The sequence below is a fragment of the Canis lupus genome, chromosome 19 (genome assembly GCF_048164855.1).
Source record: "Canis lupus baileyi chromosome 19, mCanLup2.hap1, whole genome shotgun sequence".
In the NCBI taxonomy this organism is placed as follows: Eukaryota; Metazoa; Chordata; class Mammalia; order Carnivora; family Canidae; genus Canis; species Canis lupus.
This window is the reverse complement of record NC_132856.1, coordinates 5,845,288-5,871,239: the sequence shown is the minus strand read 5'-3', so window position 1 is coordinate 5,871,239 and position 25,952 is coordinate 5,845,288. Positions and strand designations below refer to the sequence as shown.

The 25,952-nt window shown below is 46.4% G+C and overlaps 1 protein-coding gene across 1 annotated transcript in view; it reads left to right on the top strand.

Annotated features, from left to right (window-relative positions):
* XPC (XPC complex subunit, DNA damage recognition and repair factor) overlaps positions 1–25,040 on the top strand; it is a 29,200-nt gene extending 4,160 nt beyond the window's left edge. Inside the window, exons 2-16 of the mRNA XM_072784991.1 lie at positions 1,406–1,601; positions 4,515–4,633; positions 7,769–7,892; positions 8,905–8,989; positions 10,320–10,477; positions 10,953–11,073; positions 14,160–14,249; positions 15,059–15,952; positions 17,329–17,489; positions 20,404–20,485; positions 21,417–21,551; positions 21,635–21,804; positions 22,351–22,444; positions 23,016–23,105; positions 24,085–25,040. Coding sequence (XP_072641092.1) covers positions 1,406–1,601; positions 4,515–4,633; positions 7,769–7,892; positions 8,905–8,989; positions 10,320–10,477; positions 10,953–11,073; positions 14,160–14,249; positions 15,059–15,952; positions 17,329–17,489; positions 20,404–20,485; positions 21,417–21,551; positions 21,635–21,804; positions 22,351–22,444; positions 23,016–23,105; positions 24,085–24,300 — 2,735 coding nt within the window. The 3' untranslated portion in view covers positions 24,301–25,040. The remainder of the gene's footprint in view (positions 1–1,405; positions 1,602–4,514; positions 4,634–7,768; positions 7,893–8,904; positions 8,990–10,319; positions 10,478–10,952; positions 11,074–14,159; positions 14,250–15,058; positions 15,953–17,328; positions 17,490–20,403; positions 20,486–21,416; positions 21,552–21,634; positions 21,805–22,350; positions 22,445–23,015; positions 23,106–24,084) is intronic.
* The last annotated feature ends 912 nt before the right edge of the window (positions 25,041–25,952 follow it).

The window sequence follows — 25,952 nt, the reverse complement described above, 5'->3', positions numbered from 1 at the left end:
TGTCTCCAGATTCTAAAGAATTTTGAAATTTTTTGTGTTTCCATTAAAATGTTTAAAACATGAGGATGCATACGTTTTGTAAAATATTCTAAGGAAACTGAACTTGAAAATCAGTGATTTTAATTAGTGTTAGAACAAATGTCCCTCTATCATGAGGAATTTATTAAAATGTTTATTTTATTTAGATCAAAAGGGAGAGCGTTTCTCCATGCAAAAGTATATTCGTGGGGAATATAAGTATTTATCCATAGTTAGTAGGACAAACCATAAATGAAAGGAATCAGGGACACCTGGGTGGTTCAGTGGTTGAGCGCCTGCCTTCGGCTCAGGGCGTGGTCCTGGGATTGAGTCCCGCTTCAGGGTCCTTGTGGGGAGCCTGATTCTCCCTCTGCCTGTGTCTGCTTTTTCTGTGTCTCTCATGAATAAGTGAATAAAATCTTTAAAATGAATGAATGAATGAATGAAAAAAAAAAGAAAGGAATCAATCTCATATTAGGTTAATACTGCTGCTCCTTTTGGAACCTTAAAATCTAAAGTATTTTTGTTTTTCCAAAATTAACTGAAGCAGAGTCATGCAAAGGCAAAGGAAGATGCGTTATTTTAGATTCAGGATTATTCTTATGGATATATTTGCAAAATAGAAGATACCTTCCCCTGCTGTGTTAATTGATTTATTAACCTTCCAAGGAACAGACCATATCTTCAGATGCCCTAATTTAGCTAAAGCCAGCAGCTTGTGCACTTTAAAAATTTCCCTTTAACAAAAACCAATAATAATTATTCTAAGAAAATAAAGGTATTTTTAAATTACTACTGTCTTATTCCAACCCTAAACTTGCTGAGATGGTTGGTGTATGAGTATACTTTTTTGGGTTAGATTGGAAAGGTTTCGTGAAGTATGTTTTGAGCAAGGTTTGGTTTTGAAAGATGGCAGAAGCATGGATTAGTAGTAGTAGTAAGGTTGTGGAAAACTTGGACATGCTTATGAACTCAACATTTCACTTAATAGTGGGTTATTCCTAAAATAACTAGTCTCAGCAGGTAATAAATAAGCAGGGTGTTAATTAGCAGATTGATGTATTTTTCCTTCCCGGCTATTAGCTGAAATTTGAGATTTGGAAGCTAGATTTTATTGGAGTCATGTGGCAGTCTGTAATCCCAGGAGGAGTAGAATACGACACTGATAAAAGAAGCCGGTTTTTACTGTGAGCACAGGGTATAAACTGGGTTAGAGGCATGAGGAGGCTATAAGCTAGTTGTTGAACAAATGGGGACGGTGACCCGGTGATGGGGATGTGATCTGGAGGGAGGTGACAGAAGGGGGCTTTTCATCACCTGCCCGTGAAAGCACACTGCCTCCACCTTTCCTGTGTCACTTAATCTCGTGTTCTGTGTGGTCATCTAGATATCTCAGAAGATGAGAAACCTCTAAAGAGGAGCCTTCTCTCCAAAGTCTCACGAGCAAAGCGGAAGAGAGGCTGCAGTGGTCCTGGGGGCCCTGCCCACAGTCCAGCCAAAATGAAAGTGGCCAAGGTGTCTGTTAAATCTGAAAACCCCAAAATTGTGAAGGATGAAGCCCTCAGCGACGGGGAGGAGTTCAGGTGAGATGGCTGACAAGCTTCCAGCCAGGTCTGGATTGCTGCCCTCGGAAGTGTGAGTCCTAACACCTGCTCTTTCTCCTCACTGTGGTCTGTGCTAAAGATGGGGTCTTTAAACTCTTCCAGCTGGAGCTCAGACCACTAGTAAGATTCTTCTTAGCAATTAAAGTAGCCCCTTGAATAACCAGGTTTGCACTGCATAGGTCCACTTATACGTGGATTTTTTTTTTTTTTTTGGATAAATACAGTAAGCACTGTAGGTATAGTTTTTCTTGTGATTTTTAAAAATAACACATCCATTTCTCTAGCTTACTTTATTGTAAGGATGCGGTATATAATACATATAGTATATAAAATATGTGTTAATCGTCTGTATGTTACTGGTATGGCTTCCAATCAATAGTAGCCTAGTAGTAGTTAGCAGTTTTGGGGATTCGAAAGTTCTGTGCAGAATTTTGACTGTGCAAGCGGTTGGTGCCCCAACCCCACATTATTCAAAGGTCAGCTGTTTTACAGTTTACCTCCCAAACTTTTCAGATGATATGACAGCTTGCAGAAAGTGATTTGTTTGTGGTTACACAGCAAGATGGTGGCAAAAACCAGTTGAGATTTAGGCCTTCTGACTCCTGGTCCAGTGCTCTTTCTACTGCACAAAGGTACCACAAACATAAACTGTTGGCTGGCCGTTCCAGCTTTCTTTTGGACTGCTCTCCTCAGGTTCACTCTGCTCCCCCCAGGCTAGACTTCTGGTCACTCACTTGCCACATGCTCATACGGGGCACATCAAGAATGAGTTGTGCTCATTCTTCCTTCTACTTGGAATGCTTTCTTCCACCTAGAAGATGTGGATCACAGTCCATCCACTTGACAGCCTTCATTGATCCTTCCCCTTTGCCTCCTCTGAGTTCTTGCACTTACTTGTATCTTGCCACGTCCCCTGCTTACTACCCTGCAAGCTGTCTGAGGCCTGGAACCATGCCTGGTTCATTTTTGTATGCCCTGTGGCATCTAGGGCAGGGCCTTTTATTTGGCAGAAACGAAACAAGGATTTTTGCGGTTGAATGAACATGCATAGTAATACAGGGTGAACAGTAAATATGAGCTAAGTGAACACTTGATCGTCTATCTCCTAGGAAGGTTGTGTGTGGGGGAGTGGTCAAGAAAGGAAGAACAAAGAGGTAGTAGTGCCTTCAGAAACCAATCTTCCATCTTAGTCCTGGCTTTTCTGCAGTCCTCACAGAGGAAAGGAGCCCAGGAGGGGGCAGCAGTACGCAGGAGCATGAGGAAGTGTGGAAATTTTGCACTCAGGTCATCTCTTTTCCTTTATTTTCCTGAGAATGCATACCTCAGAGCTTCCTCCTGCCCAGTTGCTTCTCCCTACCAGTTGAGTTCTTTCTCCAGAGAAATCCACACACATAGACCAGGATTCTGCTACTTAAAGCTCTGCGGCCCTCCCTTCCCTCTCGGTTGAGAGTCGACTTGCAGACAAACCTGTAGCCGTGGACATTTCCACTACATTTATCCTAAGGAGAAATTTTTGTTTCTGTGGTGCTGAAAGTGGTCTGCTGAAGGGGAGTGCGTGTATTTTTAGAGCTAAAGACAGGATTTTACTTGTCTGAGCTGAAATTTTAGGTGATGGTCTCACTGAGAATACACCTCAAACCTCACAGAAGCTTAAAGTAACTGCTCTAGGGATCCCTGGGTGGCACAGCGGTTTAGCACCTGCCTTTGGCCCGAGGCGCGATCCTGGAGACCCGGGATCGAATCCCACGTCGGGCTCCCGGCGCATGGAGCCTGCTCCTCCCTCTGCCTGTGTCTCTGCCTCTCTCTCTCTCTCTCTCTTCTGTGACTATCATAAATAAATAAAAATTAAAAAAAAAAAGTAACTGCTCTAAACACATTTTGCATATGAAATAGCAAAAATAGATTACGTATCAGTAACCACTTCATCTTCAGCCAATATTCAGCTAGCTGTTTATCTGTGTAGTGACCTACTTAACTAGCTAGGTATCAGTACTTTTGGTATTGTTTGTGACGTACTCGTGTATGGACACATCCCCACATACCGTAAGGTTAAATTTCTACCAGCTTCTGTCTACTTACATCATGGAGGTGGGAGGAAACAGTCATGTGACCATCAGCAAATGTGAATTCCTTCTACTTTTTTATTCTTTATAAAGGTTTTATTTTATTTATTTGAGAGAGAGCAAGCACAGAGGGAGAAGGAGAAGCAGACTCCCTGCTGAGCAGGGAGCCTGATGCAGGGCTCCATCCCAGGACCCTGGGATTATGACCTGAGCTGAAGGCAGGCACTTAACTGACTGAGCCAGCCAGGCCCCAAATTGCCTTTTCACTGTGTTGTCTACCTGCCTGTGTATACACATAGATTTCATAGCTTCTACTTTTTTTTTTTTTTTAAGATTTTATTTATTCATGAGAGACACAGGCAGAGACACAGGCAGAGGAAGAAGCAGGCTCCCTGTAGGGAGCCCGACATGAGACTTGGTCCCAGGACCCTGGGATCATGCCCCGAGCCAAAGGCAGATGCTCAACCACTGGCCATCCAGGCACCCCACAGCTTTTACTTCTGAAACTCATATTATTATGGTTTCTTCTAAGTTTTCCTGTACCACACTTCCAGACACAGCTGTGTTTTCCCTCACACAGCTCTAGGCTGTGGGTTCATTGCCTTCCTTCTGTTAAAGGCACGTCTAGTGTCAGACTGATGATCAGAGCATGTCTTGAGCCCTTGAGACGCACCAGTGATGGAGGGAATGAGGCTCAGAGTTCACATATTATCTTTAAATAATTGTCATAGGTTCTCAGTCGAAGAAGGAGTCCTTAGAATTCCACTTAGCTTGAATGCACTAGGACGTGTGAGCCTTCTTCACCTTCCCTGCTATGATCTTTACACAGGGACTTCGCCAGTGTTCGGAAGAAGGCACACCCTTCACAGAGAGAGGCTGCTGTGGACAAAGGCAGCTGTGAAGAAGATGATGAGGAAGAGAGTGAAGACGAATGGGAAGAGGTAGAAGGTACAAGAGCTATGTGATCCTGTTTTTCCATTTGAGTCGGCTGGGAGTCATGTCACTAAGTTGCAATCTCGTTTCCTTTTGAAACTAAGTACCACCAAATAAGGTTGTGGTAAGGACTTGCTTTCCATGCAAGGAAAAATTCATGACCAGGTTACCAAAGAAGGGTGTGTATTTTCTTCCCCTTTTGGCTGTCAGTGGTTAGATCACGAGATGGAGGCAGCATCATTTCGTAGGAAGCACACAGGTTTTAAGAGTAGTGAGATTTGGGTTCAGAGCCCCGTCTTAGCATTTGTATAGCTGTGTGAACAAGAAAATCCACCTGTCAGAGCTGTTATTTCACAATAACAGTAAGCACAACAGTAAGCACTGAAGGCTCACCGTGAGCTGTTCACAGGGTAGACTCCCAGGATTATAGTGGGGGAGGAAAGGTTTGGAATGTAATCTGCCTAAAGCATCCTGTACTTACAGTAAATGGCAGCTAATGTTATCATCTCTGATTTCTTCTGTCTAGCTTGACTTCATCCCAGCTTTTGATTTTGAAATGGTTTTTGAAAACCTACAAACCAATTTAAAATTAGCACATTGACTCTTCACCTAGATTCAGTAATTTTAACATTTGCCATAGTGAATGTATCTTTCTCCAGATACACAATGTGCACAGTGTGAAAGTAAGACGGCAGACATCCTGGCACTTTTCATGCATTTCCTGAGAATAAGACCACCTCCTGCATGATAAATATTTTCACACTTAAAAAAAATGAAAAGTCTCTAATTGTTACAAAAATATGCTTCATAGCTGTTTGTTTCTAATCCAGGATCTAATCAAAGTGTGTTACACCTCTTTAGTCTCCTATAGTCTAGAACAGTGCACCCCATCCAGCATCTTTTTTTGCTTTTTGTAGAACTGCTGTTTTTGAAGTTTTGGCCTTTTCCTTTGTAGGATGTCTCATACTCTAGTTTTGTCTGATAAACAGGCATCTGAGGATGTTTCACTATCCCCTGGTTTCTTACAAACTGTAAGTTCAAATTTGATTGAACTTAGGTTAAACTTTTTTTTTTTTTTTTAAGATTTTATTTATTTATTTGAGAGAGGGAGCAGGAGAGCACAAGCGTTGGAGAGGGGGAAGCAGGTTTCCTGATGAGCAGGGTACCCAAAACAGGGCTTGATCCCAGAACCCTGGGATCACGACCTCATGACCTGAGCCAATAGCCACTTAACCGACTGAATCACCCAGGTGCCCCTAAACTTTTTTTGGGGCAAGAATACTTCACAGCTTTGTACTTCATACTGCATCCATTAAGAGGCACCTCACATCAGGTTGCTCTACTAGTGTTGCTAAGTTTGAGCACGTCATGTGGTACTGCCAGATTGTGACAATATAAAGGCATGTTTTCCCGCTGTAATTAACCTTCTTAGGTTGTACTCTGATTCTGTGTGAACATCTTATTTATTCTAAACAACTTTTTATTTAATGGTTTTTATTATGCATGGATCTTTACTGAATCAGAGATTATTACATTGAGTATTCCAGAATGGAATATTCCAATTCTCTCATCTCATATGCATTTATCAGTTGACTTTGATGTGTAAAGAAGAGCTCTCTCTTTTAAGAATTGTATTTATTTTGAGTATCACTTAAAGATATTTAAAAATTGATAATTTATCAGTTATTATCACTATGCTTTCTGATCTTCAAGTTGTCCCAGTGGGAGCCCCTTTAAGCCAACTACCCTACTATTTGACATGGTCTCATTTGTTTTTGAGAACATTCTGGTTTTCTGGCACAAGGTGTTACAGGTCCACCCTATACTCTTCTTGCTCTAGATGTGTAACAGCTTTTGTTTCTCCAGAAAGCCCTGGCTCATTTTAGTAGGGACTGGTATGTAGTAAACCAGATCTTGACATTAGGTGTGTTCATTGCCAATGGGGTGTCATTGCTTCTGGACCTAGAGACTCTTTAAAAGGGTCTTTGCTTACGAAGTTCACAAATCCAGCTCTGAATTCAGTTTATTTTAACTGTGCTTTACAAGTGATATAGAAGGTAAAGAGATTTAAAAAAGATGTGTTCCTTATTATAAGTTTGTGATTGGGGCTGGAAGGCCCCTGAGTCATGCCTGTATACAAAGCAAATTATGATACGCGTTATTGTAGTAATACAGAGAATAGGAAATTGTTCTTATTTGGCTTTTTTTTTTTTTTTTTTTCTTGGAGAAAGCCTAAGTCTACTAAAACACTCATGAGCATCAGCTCCTTGATACCAGAGTTCTGGATCTAACTCAGTTCAATATCCCTGTGCCTCAGTTTCCTGCTCTAAGGGCTCTTTCTCTGGGTTGCTATTCAAGTTAGATAAGAAATGTAAAACAGCTTCGTCTGTGACATTTTTGAGGTACTCAAAGCATGGTACGAATATGGGTCTTCTACCTTGGATCTGTTCCTAACTCCATCCCATCAGAACCTCCATTTTGTTTAATACGAAAGCTAATGTAATAATTATTACCGTTTTTTTTTTTTAAGATTTTATTTATTTTGAGAGAGAGTGTGTGCACATGTGTGCATGTGGACAAGGAGAGGGAGAGAGAATCTCAAGCCGACTCCATGCTGAGCACAGAGCCTGATGTGGGGCTTGATCCCACAACCCTGAGATCATGACCTGAGCCAAAACCAAGAGTTAGACATTTGACCAACTGAGTCACCCAGGTGCCCCTATTATTACTGATTTTAAAATTTCATTTATTTTTTTTAAAGATTTATTTATTTTAGCGGGGAGGGGAAGGGGAGAGGGAGAGAGAGACTCCCAGGCAGACTCCCCACTGAGTACAGAGCCCAATGTGGGGCTCAATCCTAAGACCTGAGACCATGACCCAAACCAATATCAAAAGACAGATGCTTAACTGACTGAGCCACACAGGCACCCATGATTTTTAAAAATTATTATTATTGGGGCACTTGGGTGGCTCAGTGGTTGAGCATCCATCTTTGATCAGGTTGTGTTCCTGGGGTCCTGGGATCGAGTTCTGTATTGGGCTCCCTGCAGGGAGCCTGATCCTCCCTCTGCCTATGTCTCTGCCTCTCTCTCTGTGTCTCTCTTGAATAAATAAAATCTTTAAAAAAATAAAAATTATTATTATCACTAGAACTTGGTGAGCCTGTGCCAGGTGATGTGGGAGAAAATGCAGCCTTCTCTAAATCCGTTCTGCCTGTGAAACCAGTGGAGATAGAGATTGAAACACCCCAGCAGGCGAAAGCAAGAGAAAGAAGGTAAGATTAGGCCCTTGTCTCTAGATTCCAGTCACAAATAATCAGCAAGGGCTGCTACTTAATGAAAGCTTTTGAGAAACACAGAGGAGACTAGGGCTGAGTATCAAAGTGGTCAGGAGCCTTCAGTGAGAGTCCTGGGTTCACTTTTCGGACTTGAACGAGAATCTTGGTTTGTTCTCTGGCAGGGGAGGACATAGGAAGAAGAAACTCTTACCTATTGGGTATCTGTTAAGTGCTGAGGGCTCTGCAAGTTGTCCATTATCTTACATAAACTTTAGTGTGTGAATGAGGACCTGGAGGCTCAGAGAAATTAAATAACATTTCAGGAGTCACTCAGCCAGGAAGTGGATGAGCCAAGATCTAAATTCTCTCCTGCCAACTCGACACTCATGCTTTTGCACTATGTCACACTGCACGATTTGAGGCAGTGCCCCACTATGGTAGGGAGCCCCCATTCCATCCCAGGACCACTGCCACTTCTGGTGGCTTGGGAACGTGGAACACAATGTCTGGTGGTTAATTGGCTAAAGAGTACCACTCTTTGATGGGCATGTTATTAGACATGAACGAAGGAGTTGATAGAAGTCATTCAGGAAGCATCAAGTTTTCTTACAGGTGCATGGGACATAGGCATGGAAGAGATTTTACAGCAGAACAGCGCATACCAGTGAATGTGCGCCAGTTTAACCCAAAAATACTGGTGCTAAGGAGGGAATCAGGAATTGAGAGGTCAGACAGGCAGGCAAGACTTCTTGGTGGATGTGCACTTCAAAGCATGTCCATGAGGCATGATGGGTAGAGAATGTCCCAAGCCACCGTGTTCAGGTGAGAAGGACCAGAAAAGTCTGCAGAGAGTAGCCAGCTTGCAGATTGGCCCCAGTGGCACAGCCTTGTGCAGGAAAACAAGGATAGTGATTCCCGAGCTGTTACACATGAAAGAAGGTAATTGGAAGCTGGGGTCAGGTGTCAGTCTCCCACTTCATTCTCCCAATTTTTTCAATATGCCTTGCAGCGAAAGGATAAAAGTGGAGTTTGAGACTTATCTCCGGAGGATGATGAAACGTTTCAGTAAAGAAGTCCGTGAGGACACCCACAAGGTAAGGGCAGGGGGGCGAGGGGATAGTGTCCTCGCTGCCGAGGCAGGGTGGTGTGGTGCACTCCCTCCATCTCTTCTTCCACCTGTTTCATAACCTCAGTTCCCATCTCCACTGAAGAGACCACGGCTTTGACTTCATCAGGTAGTTACTGAACGGTATTATGGACTTTGCAGGGTACTTGGCCTTGTGGGGATAGAGACTCATATAAAGCTCATTTCCTGCCATTAGGGAGCGTCTGATCTCCCATATGGAACAAGACAGACTTCAAAACAGGAAATTCAAGACTCAGGACCAAGAAAAGGATCAGTGTGGATCTAGTGGCTGAGGAAGGTGGCTTTATTTACAACAAAGTCCAACAGAGATTGGTGGTGGGGATGCTACCCTCGCTCACTTCAGAGGGCATGGCAGGACGAGCTGTGTGTCTGCGTCTTGGAGGGATGTGCGGTAGAGGCCTGTGCTAAGTGAGGGAAGGGCACTTTGATGTCCCTCTGACTGGTAGTGGGCAGCCAGAGTGGGTAGAGCTGGCAGGCAGGGAAAGAGATGGTGTCTGCAGCAGCCGCAGAAACCTGGAGGTGAGATGAGCATAGGACAATGAGGAGATGAGATACCTGCCTCCCTGAGCCCTTGAGGAACACCTGAGATAGCTGCTTGTACCTCTCGGTAGAGATGAGAGGAAGGGAAGAATTCATTTGACTCCAAGATGAGGCAAGAAGAGCGGAGCTGTTGACTGAAATGGAGAGGTCATAGGTAGGGAGGAAGGCAGACTGTTTTGAAGGGAAAAGGATGTAAAGTTGTGGAGAAGATGGGGTGGAGGGGGAGTCACGTGACCATCTCTGGAGGTTGGAGAGTGGTTGGAGCTCATGTGGGGGGATGGCAGTGGGGTCTGGAGAGGAGGAGGCTGGGTTCTGGCACCCTGGGAAGGGTGGAGAGTGGTGTGGTGAACCCGCATCCTCCCCCAGCTTGGACGATCACCGGCGTTTGCACATCTCCCTTCTCTCCCCCTACTTACTTTTCCTCCCAATCTTTTTGGAGCAAATCTCAGACATTGTAGACTGTCATCCATAAGTCTGCAGCATGTATCTAAAAGACAAGTCCTCTTAGAAAAAAAAAGTTTGTGTTGTGCAATTTTGAGATTTGGTTGTATCTTTGAGGATTATATCTCAGGAGAAGATAGGGTGAAAGACAAAGTCTTAGGAAATGGGTAACATTGGGATTTTTACTTCCTTGTGTGTTGAAATAACAGCAAATAATTCCTGCCCATAAAGTGTTTCTCAGTTTGGCAGCAAAAACCCCTCTAGTTCTTGGCCTACCATCTTCCCCTTCTTCCCAGGTTCACCTGTTGTGCCTGCTGGCGAATGGTTTCTATCGAAGTAACATCTGCAACCAGCCAGATCTGCTTGCTATCGGCCTGTCTATTGTCCCAACTCGCTTTACCAGAGTGCCACCTCAAGACGTGGACTCCGGCTACCTGTCAAACCTGGTGAAATGGTATGGTCCTCTGACCCCTCCTGCAGAGCCCTACTGTAGGACTTACGACTCTCAGAGGCTGGGGGCATGTCAATTCCACAGACCTTCCCTGAGAGGATCCTATATGTCGGGCCTTGGGCACAGCATTGCGGATAGAGAAACGTCAGGCACAATCTCTGCCCTGGAAGACCTCCCATATTGGCCGGGAGACAGCTCCACCCCAGATTATCAGGGTAGCATGAGGAGTGCTTAGGAAAGGGTCTGCTGGGGACTGTAGGTGCACGTAGCAGCTGGGGTCTGGAAGGCTCCCAGGGATGTGAAGTCTGCGGGGATCTTCAGTGGTGAGCCGGGGTCAGCCACACAGACTTGGGAAGATTAGAGCAGAGGTGGTGAGGCTCACTATTCCCTTCCAAGACTCTCCCTTCTGATTTTCTTGGCTGTGAAAGAATAATGGGCATTCCTCTTTGCCCTGAGGGAACACCTGGTTTCTCTCCAGGTTTGTTGGTACATTTACAGTTAATGCAGACCTCTCAACCAACGAGCAAGATGGCCTACAGACTACGTTGGAAAGGAGGTTTGCTATTTACTCTGCTCGAGATGATGAAGAGTTGGTCCATGTAAGTGATTCCCCCTGGCAGCACTATTTTTTAGTAGGTAATGACCATGGCAGTCATGTGCAAGATACCATTCCAGTGTTTTATGTGTTCTTCTTTTTTCAGTCCTCATAAAATAAAAAATAGGTTCTGATGCTCAGAGAGGCCAAAGAACTTTCTTAGGGTCATTCCGCTGGTAAGCGCTGGAGTCAGGTCCAGGACCAGTATGTGGATGGAAAGCCTGCACTGTTTCTACTGTTTGGTGTCCTGGAGTATTAAGCACTTAATTTTTGGTCAGGTGCTCTAGAATTGTTTCCATTAACTATTCAAAAATTATGTTCAGAGGTCCCAGGGAAATGCTTTTTTGAACATTGACTGCTGAAATCCATCAGAAAGCGTATATCCTTACCTTCCAATTTGAGAAGTGACACTGGCCGGCAGCTGGGCAGTGGGGAGAGTACTGTCTACCAGAAATAGAGGTAGAAATATAGCTGTATCCCTGAAAGATTCTTATTAATTATATATACTCCTGAGATCCAGCTTTTCTATTTGTTTAGGGAAAGAGACCAGACTTCTTGGCCCTGAAAAGCCCAGATGATTGGCACCCTTACCTCTTTCTGAAAAGTCTAAGAGACCTGACATGGCCAGTAATTTTGCCATAATACTACCACCCAGAGACAAGCATTAATAGTTGAGTGTTATCCTCTAAACTTTGTTCCTGTGTGTATTTCCAAAATATTTTACCCACCCTAAAAGGATACCATGTGCCCATTAAATAGTTACTTCCCATTCCACTCCATCCTCCGCTCCCTCAAGCACCCAGCACCCACCATTCTGCGTTCTGTCCCTGTGGATTCATGTATTCTGGATGTTTCATGAGGACGAAGTATCATATGTGATCTTTTGTGTCTGGCTTCTTTCATTTAGCGTAGTGTTTTCAAGATACAACCATGTTGTAGCATGTGAGCACTTTGTTCCCTTTTATGGTCTGTTGTAGGGATAGACCACATTTTGCATCCATTAGTTGATGGACATTTTGGCTCTTTCCACCTGTTGGCTGTTGTAAAGAGTACTCCCATAAATGTGTGTACGTGTATTTATTTGAGTACTTGTTTTCAGTTCTTTTGGGTATATACCCAGGAGTGGAGTGCTAGGTCATTTTATGTGTAACTTTTTGAAGAGTTGTCAGACTTTTCCACAGCAACTGCACCATTTTACAGTCCCACCAGCAATGGACATGGGCTCCAGTTTTTCCAGATCTTCACTAACACTGTGTTTTCCTTTTTTTTTTTTTTTCTTACAGCCATCCTAATAGATATGAAGTGGTAGTTCATGGTGGCTTTGATTTACATTTCCCTAGTGGCTCATGATGGTTATCGTGCTTGTGTGCATATTGACCATTTCTTCTTCGGAGAAATGCTTATTCAAATCCTATCCCCATTTTTAATTTTTTATTTTATTTTATTTTAAAAGATTTTATTTATTTATTCATGAGAGACAGAGAGAGAGAGAGGCAGAGACACAGGCAGAGGGAAGAGCAGGCTTTACCCAGGGAGCCCAACGTGGGACTCAATCCCGGGACTCAGGGATCACACCCTAAGCTGAAGGCGGCACTAAACTGCCAAGCCACCTGGGCTGCCCGTATCCCCATTTTTTAATTGGATTCTTTATCTTTTTGTTATTTAGTTGTGAGAATTCTTTCTATATTTTAGATGCTACACCCCTGTCAGATGTGCACATATTTTCTCCTATTGCAGAGGTTGTCTTTTCCCTTTCTGGAGAAAGTCTGTTGTTGCACACAAGTTTTACTTTTGGTAAAGCCTGCTTTTTCTATTTTTCTTTTATTCCTTATACTTTTGGTGTCTCATCTAAGAATTCATTGCCAAATCTAAGGTCATAAAGCATATCTTCCGTATGTTTCCTTCTAAGAGTTTTACAGTTTTAGTTCTTACTTGTAGGTTTTTCATCCATTTTGAGTGAATGTTTATATATGACATGAGGTCGATATTCAACTCTATCCTTTTTGCATGAGGATATCCTGTTGTCCTGGCACCCTATGTTGAGGAGACTATTCTTCCAGCTGTTTGTTGTCGTTATCTTCACTACTGGTTGGAGAGACAAGTTTTTCAATGGGGATTGCATGGCCTTTGCACCATCGTTAAAAATCATTTGGCTGTTGACATATGAGTTACTTCTAATTTTGTTTAGCCATCATGACTCCTTCAACTCTTTCAGTCTGGCAGTTTCTGGGTTTTTCCTCGTCCTTCCTATCTTGACACTTTTCAGTATACTGCTTAGGAATTTTGTAGAGTGTCCCTCAATTTGGGCTTCTTTGATGTTTTTTCATCCCCTGCTGCTTTCAAATCCAGAAGAAATAGGCAAAATTAATTATTATTATTTTTTTTTTTGCTAGAGCACGGTGTTTTGCAGTAAACCTGCCCTCTTGTTTCTTGCGCTCTTCTTTGGGCATTGCAGTAATTCCTGAGACTCTGAGGTCTGCATGGGAAGATCTTGATCATGTGCTTTATCACTGTCCCTGTTTTGGACATTTGTTCCCCTGAGGAGGCTCCACTCCTTACAGGTTAACAGAATTTTTAGAACTGCAGCCTCCAGTAGAAAGCCTTGTGGGGAAAATGGTAAACGGAATAGAATTTGGAGATCTGGTGGTGATGTTTTCTACTTTTTCTTCTCAAAGTGGTCTTTCGTTTATTTTTATTTTAACCACAAGTACGAACACCTGTTGAATACAAGAGTTAGGTAAGCTGAAAAAAAAATTACCTGTGAACACCTATAAACCCAAAACAGGTCCTTTTCCAAATACACGTATATGTTTATATGCTTTTTTTTTTTTTTGACAAAAATTAACATTACACACTAAAAACTAGACTTCTCTTTTCCTTTACCATGTAGCGAACATCTTCTCTTTTATTTTTCTCTAAAGATAAATCTCTTCGGCATCATTTTTAATAGTGTGCAGGGTTCTGGGCTCCTGTTGTTTGGTCCTTTCTAACTTTTCCCTGTTAGAAAAAACTACCATGACAAACAACGTGGAATTAGCGAAATCCTCAGTTTTTTCCTTAGGATAAATGTGTCATTCTTTTTCACTGCAGATATTTTTATTGATCCTGCGGGCCCTGCAGCTCCCGACCCGACTGGTGCTGTCTTTGCAGCCACTTCCTCTGAAGCTACCTACGGCAAAGGTGGGGTTCTCCTGGACAGCGGTTGGCTTGGTGGGGAGGGAGAAATTATCAGACTTCCAACAAAAAAAAATTGGTCATTAAACTATCTTTAAGGGCTGATATTCATGGAGTGTGGGCCCCTGGGAGCCTGTCATGCTCAACCCTGTGTTGGGAAGACAGGACACCTGTGGGCCTCCAGCAGCCTAAACCTGGTCTGGAGAGAGGTCCCGGGTCCCCCATGGGTTAGTGCCGTATGACAGCAGAATGGCCGCATCCTCCTCCTCCTTGGCCATGTGGAGTAGTAGTGGGTGAAGGACTCTGGGTTCTGCCATCATCTAAGCAGGAGGCTTAGCACTCTGAAGCTTAGTGGTCCAGAAGTGGATTTCATTCTGCTAATGAAGCAAGTTTATTAAGTGTATCGATATTTGTTCATAAGACACATTGTGTGCAAGGTGGGTATCATTGCTGAGGAAACTAAGACTCAGAGGTTTATATGTACGTAATAAATAAATATTTAAGAAAATGTAAATTAAATGTATAATTGACTGAAACCACCTAATGAATGAGAAGCAGAACTGGAGTTGAAACCCAGGCTTGTCTGTTTCTGGTGCTCTTTTCCCTGGGCCAATCTCTAGAGTGAAAAGAGTTACACTGTGACTTATCTAAGATGCTACAGATTTTTGTGAATACATTCTTATATTTCTAAAGGATTGCCAGCTGACCCTCTCTGAGTTGGGGACATCTGTGGATGCTGGTTCTGTAGCCAGTGACTTAGCCCTGGCAGATTATAGGCTTTCTATCATATCATGATAAATTTCCTATTGTTTAAGGGAAAGAAAGCTACCACGGAGAAATCTGCAGAGGATCCTGGCAGCTCCTTGGAAACTTCCAGCCCAGTTGCAGAAGGCCAAACCAAACCTAAGACCAGCAAAGGAACCAGACAAGAGGACACATCTTCTAAAGGCCTTGGCAGTACAAGTGCCAAAGGGAAGAAGGGCAAGGCAGCTGCAGTTGGGAAGAGACGGAGAGAGCCCTCCTCTAGTGGGGAAGAAGAGCGCAAGGCAGGAGGACAAGAGGAGGAAACCCAGAGACGTCGGTATGGCCGAGAGCGGCAGGTGGCCTCCAGGGTGTCTTATAAAGAAGAGAGCGCAAGTGACAAGGGCAGCAGTGGCTCTGACTTCGAGCTTTCCAGTGGGGAAGCACATCATTCATCTGATGAGGATTCTGAGCCTGTCCTTCCCCGGCAGAGGAGAGCCCCAGGCCCCCAGAGGACAAAGGCAGGGTCCAGGACTGACTCCAGGACCCAAAGTGGAAGACCCTCTAAGCATCCCGGTTTTCCAGCAGCATCCACAAGCTCTTCAAGCAGTAAGAGTAAGCAAGGCAAGAAAATCTCCAGTGATGGTGAGGGGGCAGAAAGAAGGAAAGCAGCTGGTGTAGACCAGTGGCTAGAGGTGTTCTGTGAGCAGGAGGAAAAGTGGGTGTGTGTGGACTGTGTGCATGGTGTGGTGGGCCAGGCTCTGGCCTGTTACAAGTATGCTACCAAGCCCATGACCTACGTGGTGGGCATCGACGGTGATGGCTCGGTCCGGGATGTCACCCAGAGGTACGACCCAGCCTGGATGACTGCGACCCGCAAGTGCCGGGTTGATGCCAAGTGGTGGGCTGAGACCTTGAGACCATACCAGAGCCTGTTGGTGGAGAGGGAGAAGAAGGAAGATTCAGAGGTAAGGCCTCGGCTGCCATGGGCTTGAAGGCCCATCTTGGCACACCTTGTATATGCCTGGCCCTGTGTGAGGCATCTTTCTGTGTGATCTTATGTAATTATCACAGCACTATAGACCTGGGATGACTGTTGTCTTAATTTGCCAGTTAAAAATGGAAGAGCTGAGAGATTAACTGCCCTGGTATTTGAACCCATGTCTATTTGGCTTCGAAGCTATATACAGTATATTTTTAGGTTGTTTCCTAGTTGTAAATTGGGAACTTTAAATACTTTATGCAATCACATAAATTGCACTGAGTGGAAGAAAGAAAAAGTCATTAATGCAATGGTCATCTGTATCCCCACCCCACCCCTGCGTGCACACTCTCAGAAGCACACACACAGACATCCCTTCCTGGATCTAGAAGAGTCATCTGGGAAGAAAGGGATTGGGGAGGGTATCCTGGAAAGCAGGCTGCTACAGCAGTACTTTGTGTCTGGGACGCCACCCCCCACCCCCACCCCGACCCATGCTCCGTGTGCATGACAGTCGTGTTCAGTGGAGCTCGGCATTTGCCTGGATTCACCAACGAATTAGTCCCACTTTGTGAGGACAGGTGAAGCTTGGGTTTCTTCAGCATTCCCCGTGGTGGGGCAGTTCATTCTGCATTGAGAATCTGCTCCAGGAGTGTTCCTGGTCCATTTTACTTAGAAGTGACAGGGTGAGTGGGGATCGTGCAGATGGTGTCAAAATTGACTAACGAAAGTATTGGCAGTGGAGGTTGTTCATGCTCCTGCCCCCTGCCACCTCACCTGGCCAGAGCTTGCTAATTTTCTGGGGGTATTGGAAGAGCTGCCAGGGGAAGGTCAGGAGAACTTGGTGAACAGGATGTGAATTCCACAGTGGAATTGCCCACTGAGAAATCAGAATCCGTAGAGAACTGCTGAGACAAGTATTAGGGACAGTGGAGTCAGAAGAGTTACATGGTGCAAATGGCCCGTTTGAGTTTCCTGGGAGACCAGGATCAGCTAGATCCAAGTTGCAGAGCAATGGCCTCACTGAGAGGTGAGGCCTTCTTCCAGAAGAAAGCTGCATGTCTTCCTTGAGGACTAGAGTGGGCAGTGACCTGCCAGGGCTGGTCAGGGTGTCTGAGCACTGAGAATGACTAGGTTAGGTAACTCTTCAGAGTTGCCACAAGCCACAGGATTCTATGCTCCTGTAGCTTTCAATGTGTCTAAAACCTACTTAGTACCATACGGCAGATGCAATGTTATGGTCATTGTTGCTCATGAAACCTCTGCTCCACTGTTTCCTGACATGGTGGTGTAGGGGTCGCCTGCCTCAGACCTCACCTCCTCTTCCAACCATGCTCAGCATGGTCTCTCTGGCCTTTGCAGTTCCAGGCAAAACACCTGGGCCAACCTTTGCCTACGGTCATTGGCACATACAAGAACCACCCTCTGTATGCCCTGAAGAGGCATCTCCTGAAATACGAGGCCATCTACCCTGAAACAGCTGCCATCCTTGGGTACTGTCGTGGAGAAGCTGTCTACTCCAGGTGCGTGAGGCTGCCCAGTGGCTTTGTGGGCTTCCCGATGGCCCAGGACTGGCAACCTTCTAGGGCAAGGGGCTGTTTACATCAGCCCTTTAGTCAAATATGATGAGCTTTATGGTGTGTGCCCGCCATCCTGTGTGGTGCGTGTGTAGAAGGTATTATAGCTTGAAGATGAAAACAACAAGGATTAAAAGACCAGCAGGTGTGGAGCACCTGGGTCTTTGGTTGAGTGTCTGCCTTTGGCTCAAGTCATGATCCTGGGATTGAGTTCCATATCAGGCTCCCCACAGGGAGCCTGCTTCTCCTGCCTAAGTCTCTGCCCCTCTCTGGGTCTTTCATGAATAGATAAATAAAATCTTTTTAAAAAGACCAGGTACAAAAAAGTTATGGGGGAAGAATTAAAAGTACAACAAAGTTTACATGGGGCAATAAAAAATACACCCCTAATATGTAAGTTACAAATATACAAAAGGAGGGAATACGAGATATGATCATGAAAATTAAAGTGAGTGATGTTTTAATGGCAACAGAGCTTCTGTTTGGGAAGATGGAGAAGTTTTGGAGGTGGATGATGGGGACGGTTACTTAGTGTGAATACACTTAATGCCTCTGAATTGCACTTAGAAATGGTTAAGGTGATATATTTTGTGGATATTTTGTCCACACTAAAAAAAAAATTCCAAAGAACTGGGGAAGGGAATAAGAGTTAGAAAAAGAATGTAAAATATATACAAAATTAAAACAAAAATTTTTAAGGTTTTATTTATTTATTTAGACAATGTGGGCATGTGAACAGGTGGAGCAGAGGGAAAGAGTTGCAAGCAGACTCCCTGTCCCAGCACAAAGCCCGACGTCCAGCTCCATCTCAGGACCCTGAGATCAAGAGATGCTTAACTGATTGTACCACCTACTTGCCCCTAAAACAAAATATTTTAATAATGTCAATTTAGGGTGAGGGGGAAAAATAAAGAAGAAGAACTTTCTTTTTAAGATTTTGTTTGAAAGAGAGAGCACGAGCAGGGGGAGGGGCAAAGAGGGAGGATGAAGCACTCTCCCTGTTCAGGGGGGAACTTGATGTGGGGCTTGATGTGGGGCTTGGTCCCAAGACCTCGGGATCATGACCTGCACTGAAGGCAGATGCTCAACCAACTAAGCCAACCAGTTCTCCTAGAAACAGAACTTTTAAGATAGAAAACCATAGAAAGAAAGAACTAAAAGAAGTGATTTTTTGAAACATTGGAATGAAAGGCCAAAAAATAGAGTAGATGTTTTTAATAAATTGGAGAAGAAAGAGAAAACAAGGCAATCACTTGGGTAGGTGATATGAGTCCTCTTAGTGGGGACGTCCTGCATTGACTCACCCTACACCCTCTGTTCAGGGGCTGTGGCAGGGCCTTCTGTTCCATGTCAGGAAGCGTCGTGCTGGTCAGGGCCTCAGTTACGGACAGTCTGAGGCCTCAGAGGCTCCCCGTGCCCAGCTGGGTAGAGGACGCCCAGGTAGCAGTCATAAGGCAGAGGCTTCCTCAGATGGTTGAGGGGGAGCCGGTCTGGTGGAAAGAAAGAGCAGCCCTCCATAGGCACCACCATGTCAGTCCTAGGAGAAAGCATTAGAGGTAGACGGTTTTTGTTGGGTAGTAACATAAAGTCTACCACTTAACCATCTGTAAGCATACCGCTCAGTGGTGTCAGGTATGTTGATCATACTGTACAACCAACCCATCAGCCGTCTCCAAAAGTTTTTCATCTTCCCAAAATGAACCTTTGTCCCCATCAAAAAGTAACTCCCCATCCCTCCCCCAGCCCCTGGCAGTCACCATGCTGCTCTGTGTCTTCTGCATTCGACTCTTTTAGGGACCCCATAAAAGTGAGATTAAATAGTATTTGTCGTGTTGCGACCGGTGTTTGTGGATGGCCACCTGTGTAGCTTCCTCTTCTGACCGCTGTGAATAATGCTTCTGTGAACATGGGTGTACAAATATCTCTTTGAGATTCTGCTTTCATTTCTGTTGGGTATATGCCCAGAAGTAGAACTGCTGGATCAAATGATAATTCTGCCTTTACTTTTTGAAGATCTAACCTACTATATGCCACAATGGCTGCATTGTTCTGCAGTCCTACCAGCAGAGTACAAGGATTCCAATTTTTCCACACCCTCGCCAACACATATTTTCTGGTTTTTTGATAATAGCCATCCTAACAGGTGCGAAGTGGATAGAAGCTGAGATTTATTCTGACAGGGCTGTGTCCACTTCCCTGCTGTTCTGCTTGTCGTGTCCAGACAGTGTCCACTTGCCCCTCCTCTCCTGTGTGAAGACCATGACCAGGACATAATTGCTCCTTTGGGCAATCAGAGCTGTGCAGCCTGCTGAGGGAGTATGGGTGGAGGTCCCTGTCTGGACAGGGATGCTGTGGGCGGAGCAGCACTGCTCCAGTGCCTGGAAAGTGGTCCTCCCACAGCCTGGCAAAGCAGAGAGGACCCAGCTCATTATCCCTCAATAGAGGACAATGCTGAGGGTCAGGAAGGGAAAATGCCTTGTGCATGGTCACCCTGCTAGGCTGTGGCACAGAGGAGGCACGCACCCCATGCGCACAGTACTGTGCTGAAAATCAGCCTCAGATGGGGCAGGAGCTGGAGGGCCACACTGGAAGGGAAATTGGTGCCCTTGCTCATTGGACCCTGCTCTCTAGCCAGAGTTCAGGCTGCAAACTGAGGAAGAGATGAGCGCTCCCTGGCTCAGCAGGGAAGGCAGGTCCCACGGTTCCCTCAGGAGCAGGGCTTGAGGAGAGAATCAAGGGCTGAGCCCTTCTGGGAGGCCCTTCTGGGAGGTGGTGTAAGGTGTACATCCATGCACTTGGTGCCTCTTCAGCCAGCTGTGAACTGACTTTGCCATGTGTCTCCTCCTGTTGGCCCCCACAGGGATTGCGTGCACACCTTGCATTCCCGGGATACCTGGCTGAAACAAGCCCGCGTGGTGAGGCTGGGAGAAGTGCCCTACAAGGTAACCACTGGGGGGCGCGCTGGAGGCAGAGGCATGGGCACAAAGGGCTGCTGAGTGCACACCCAGGAAAGGCATCCCGGGTAGACCTTTCTGGCTTGAGAAAGACTGGAGGAAGAGAAAAGCATACAAATATGTCTTACTTTAATGAGGAATTTGGAAGTTGGATTTTTCAGATCATGCAAGAAATTTTACGTTTTTTAAAAGTTATAGAATAGAGGCTGTATGTGATCCCTTACGAGAAGCCTGTTAACCCCTACCCTCCAGGCAGCTGGTGTGCCCAGTGCCCATCTTCTGCCCCACCCAGATCACTCCTCTTTGTAGCAGTTATGAAGCCTGCTTGCTAGTCCTCCTCAGTGACAATTGTGGCTGCTAGACATCACCAGGGAATGTCTGAGGGGTCCCAAAGTGTCAGTGCCTTCCAGGGTACATGACCTGGGTGGTTACTAATTTAAATCCTGGCCTTGTCATTTACCTGGCCATGGGACTTAAGTGACTTCATCTCTGAGTCCCAGTTACCCTATCAGTGATGAAAGTGTAGGACATGGTATGGCCAGTAAAAGCATGGCTCTGGTCCTCAGGACTGTGCTGTAGGAAATGGTTTACACCTCCCAGGCTGCTCATCTGTACAGTGGAGACAGTGTTAGAACCTACCTGCTGGGTTTGTTGACAAGTTATCTGAGTTAACACACAGAAGCTCTGGGCACAGTGCCTAGGGCAGGGAGCACTCTGAGGGGTTGGCTAGTGGTAGCAGTACTCGAGTTGCTGGTGGTACTAGGAGTTGTACAGGGGATAAGGAGCACATCATCTTGGGTTCATCGTGGCAGTTAAATGAGGCCACAGGTGTAAAGCACTCAGCATAGTGCCCAGTACACACAGTAAGTGCTTAGGAAGTGGGAGTCTTTTTGAAAACTGGCTGTTCCCTCTGACCTAGATGGTGAAGGGCTATTCCAACCGGGCCCGGAAAGCCCGCCTCGCCGAGCCCCAGCTGCAGGACCAAAATGACCTGGGCCTGTTTGGCAAGTGGCAGACGGAGGAGTACCAGCCACCCGTGGCTGTGGACGGCAAGGTAAGGGCAGCAGCGCCTGGTGGGGTCAGGACCAGCCTACTTCATCCTGCAGCCGTCTAGACCCAGTATGCCACTCCCTGCAGGTCCCCCGGAATGAATTTGGGAATGTGTACCTCTTCCTGCCCAGCATGATGCCTGTCGGCTGTGTCCAACTGAACCTGCCCAACCTGCACCGCGTGGCCCGCAAGCTGGACATTGACTGTGTGCAGGCCATCACTGGCTTCGACTTCCATAAAGGCTACTCCCATCCCATGTGCGTGAGGGGCCTTCCTGGGGGCCAGAGGTGGGGTGAGACATCCTGGAGAAGGGGCAAGAAGTCGATGTGGGGGTTGAGGCCATGATCCAGGTTTTACTCTGAATTTGCAAAGTCAATCTTAACACTTTACCTTTTACCTTCACACTTTTACTCTGCCTCCATGCTAGGGCATCAGAACTAATGAAACCGCATGCTAGTGATGCTAGGTGAAAACCATTTCCTGGGGGTGGTGACGGGTGAGCCAGCAGTGTCAGCATGCTTCCTGGTCAGGTGGCTTCTGTCCTCCTGTGGGGTTGGGCAGCCATTATCCCAGCTCCCTTAGGCAGGCCTGGGGAAGAAGACAAGGTGTCAGAGTCCACAGGCCTGCCTTCTGCATGGGTGGTGTCTGTCAGTAGCTGTGGCTGGGATTATGGACGGCTGATGCAGGGAATCCATCAGGGCTCTGGGCGCTTAGGAGCCACCTGCTGGCCTCCGCAACAGAGAGGGGAGAGGCCAGAGCAGGCAGCAGGATCAGGTAAGACCATCCGTGTTACATCCTTACAGAACTGATGGGTACATTGTCTGCGAGGAATACAAAGACGTGCTCCTGGCCGCCTGGGAAAATGAGCAGGCACTCATTGAAAAGAGGGAGAAGGAGGTGAGCAGTCTGGCCAGGGTGGGTGTGGGTGTGGGCTGAGGTGCGTGCAAAAGCAGAATGGCAGGGGCACACAAGCCCCCAGGTGGGGCAGGTACTGCACTTGCAGAGTGGTTAAAAGGAGAGGCCGTGTGCTCCAGAGCTCTTTCCAGCTCTCGGACTTTGTGGAAGGCACCCTGTGGAGCCAGCCCCTGATAAACAGGGTCCTGTCTGCACCTCACAGTCCACCATCTCTGGCCACTGTGTCCCTGGATCCTGGCTCTGGGGGCTGCTGCACCTGTGGCACACACCTGTCTCTGCTGAAAGAAATTGCCCATGGTCCCAAGTCTGTGTGGCCTCCTCCTTGAAGATGGTATAGTCGCTAACAGCTAAAAAGAGGCTTCGGACTTGCTGCCTTTTATGTGCATCACTTTATAAATGACAGTCATTGTAAAATGGCCTTGGCATGGTTGAGAAACTTTCTTAACTAAAAAGTCTTCTTTTGCACCTTTATATGTTCAAAGGTTCCATCTTTACATTTTTCCTGAAAATGGAGGTACCTAACATTTTGTGATCTATTTCATGTTGCCTGCAGAAAAGAGAGAAGCGGGCCCTAGGGAACTGGAAGCTGCTGGCCAGGGGACTGCTCATCAGGGAGAGGCTGAAGCTTCGTTACGGGGACGAGGTCAGTGTGGCTTGCTTGGAAAGAAGCCCAGGCAGGAGAGGGGGTCTCAGAACCACGGCCCCAGAGTCTGCCCATAAATGGCTTATGTTTTGACACCACAGTGTACCTGCCGTGGGTCTGATCTGGGGCTAAACCCATCCAGGGAGGGACGAGCCTTGTCCCACGTTTCTCTGTTTGACCCGCCACCCATAGCCTTGCACTGCTCCCTGTGGCCATCCTCCCATCCTGGGGTTGCTCATTCACTTCCCGTCTCATGGCACCTGCTGGCCTGGGCCAGCCTGTGGGCGCAGGTGCAAAGTTGATGGGCAGCCCTTATAGGGCTCCCATAGGGGCAGAGGCCCCTCCGCACAGTTCTGTGGTGAAGTCAGCATTGGGCAGATGCAGAAATGTGTGCTGGGAATTTTGCTATAACCACACCTGCTTTCTCCCCGTCTCCAACCCCACATGCTGCAGGTTGTCTTTAAAAAATATTTTTGTCATGCTTCTCCCTCACATCCCTTTGGTGACCTTTACCAGGCTTTGTGTTGACTCCATCCACTCATGTGCTTTCACCTTCTGCATCCAAACCCTCCATGCCTCACTCTCCAGCCCTGCTGGCCCCAGGGAGGCCCCCCCCCCCCCCCGCCCCAGAGCATTTGGCACTGAGAGATGGTCTGTGCAGTTGAAGACATCGGTGCACTTTTGTGCAGAAGTGAGGTAATATGTGCAAAGCCCCGGCCTGGCGATCTCCTAGATTTGGGTGTATGCTCCTTGAGGGCAGTTTCCTGCATAAACATCTTTGCATTTGGCAGCACTGAGCCCAGAGCAAGATATCTAGTACTTGCTTGGAAGAGGCCCCAGTGTGAGGAAGGCTCTCCCCCAGCCCCACACTGAGTTACTGACTCCAGGAAGGGCTGTTGCTGGGGGCTTTGCTGCCCCGATTGCTCCCTTCCATCTGGTTGAGGCCTGCCCTTCCCCTCCATTGTCCCTCTCTCTCCAGAGTGGTACAAGAGCTCCCCAAGCACATGCAGGTGGTGGACTCTCTTCTGATGAAGAGGAGGGGACTAGCTCTCAAGCAGAAGCATCCAGGATCCTGGCAGCCTCCTGGCCCCAAAACCGAGAGGCTGAAGAAGAGCAGAAGCCAAAGTGCTCTAAGAAGACCAGAAGGGAAAAGAAGGCAGCGGCCTCCCACCTGTTCCCATTTGAGAAGCTGTGATGGGGGTGGCTACCCGTCAAACCCTTGCCACGCAGGCCCAGGTGGTGGCAGCGGCATCTCCTCTAAGAAAGCACAGAAGCAGCATGCGCTGCCCATGAGGGCTCGGGGACAGAGGGGTGACGCTGAGGTGGTGCCATGGGTCTGGTCTGGCTCAGGCCTTGTCATATGTACCAGAGTAGGGCTTTCAGAGCTGTCTCATGCCCCATTGGTTTGAGCTACGGAACCCTTCGCAGGAGACTCCCCTGCAGCCTACGTAGCACTCAGCCCCTCTTGGGAAACCTGAGTTAGTTCTCTTACAGAAACCACTGGGTGATTTAGAAACTGCAGGTGAATTCTTCATCTGTCAGACTCTCGTGCTTTTGCCTCTTGCAGACTTGGGACCCTTTTCCCATGGCCCATTCATTTTGTCCTCAGCCGGGTTTACTAATACTGCCTCAGGCTGCCTCCTTGTGGTGTAGGAGAGCGGGCAAGTGCTAAGTATGGACACCTTCCATTACGATGTTGGGGTCTACTTTTCAGGGTAACAGTTCAGGGTGGCAGAAGATGGAACAAAGAACTAAAATCAGGAAAGAAAAGGAGAAACACTGAGAGTTAAAGAACTGTTGGTCAAAGTGGATCAGTGTTAAACTAGATTTTATTCATTGCTGGATAAGTTTATAAACGCTCTATGCATTGCCGATATTCAGGAGAAATAACTTTTGTAACATTTTGAGAAAAAATAAAACCTTTATCTAAAAAGACATAGCTTTGCATTTTCTTCCAGATTTGCTGCCGGCTAAGAACACCTGCATGATGGGGTGATCTGTCCACATGTTAAGACTAAAGACCAGGCTTTTGTTCTCAGGTAGACCGGGAACTCATCATTCCACACAGGGAACTTTTTCTTTCTGCGTTAGCAAGGGAAGATGTTCTTTAACCTTTGACGGAAGCCATTAAAAATTTGAGCCAGTTCTATCCAAGGGAAACAAACAAAACACTTGCGGTGTGACTCATCTGTACCAAGAGTCTGGCTGGAGGGCTGGTGAGAAACAAACAGAGGTTGCCTTGGAAACCGCAGAGCCTCCTGCTTCCAGCACCACAGCCCCCCCCCCCCCCAGAGGTAAGCCACCGGTTATCTGGGGAGATGTCCATTCCTCGGAAGCATTGTGGAACTGAACCTCAGATTTGAGAAATAGGTGGGTTTGGGAAATCACCTACTTCAAATCTTGTTACAAAAAGCACACAGTGTTAGCTCCAGAGTGGACAACCAGTAGCTGCCCATTGCTTCAGAACACAAGGCAAAAAGTGAAGAGCTAATGTGGCACATGTCAGGCACCTCATGGCCTTTAGCTCACTGAGCCCCCACCACAGTGCCATAGGGAGAAAGGCATTGCTGCCATTTTCTAGATGAGAAGCTGAGACCAAGAGATGATAGGCTCGCCACCATCGCACCGCCAGGCCATAGCAGGCCTGGGGCTGGAGCTCAGGTCTGTGCCACAGAAAGCCTTGGGGGAGCCCATTAGACAGTGTCACTCTGGCTCCAGCCACCTCTTCTGATGTGTTCTGAAGCTGGTGGAGGTCTGAGTCCTTTAAATCAATCCAAAACAAAGGGCTTTGGTAGGCAAGGCTCCTAAGTGCTAAAAATACCAAGTTGCCCATTTAAGAAAAATTGA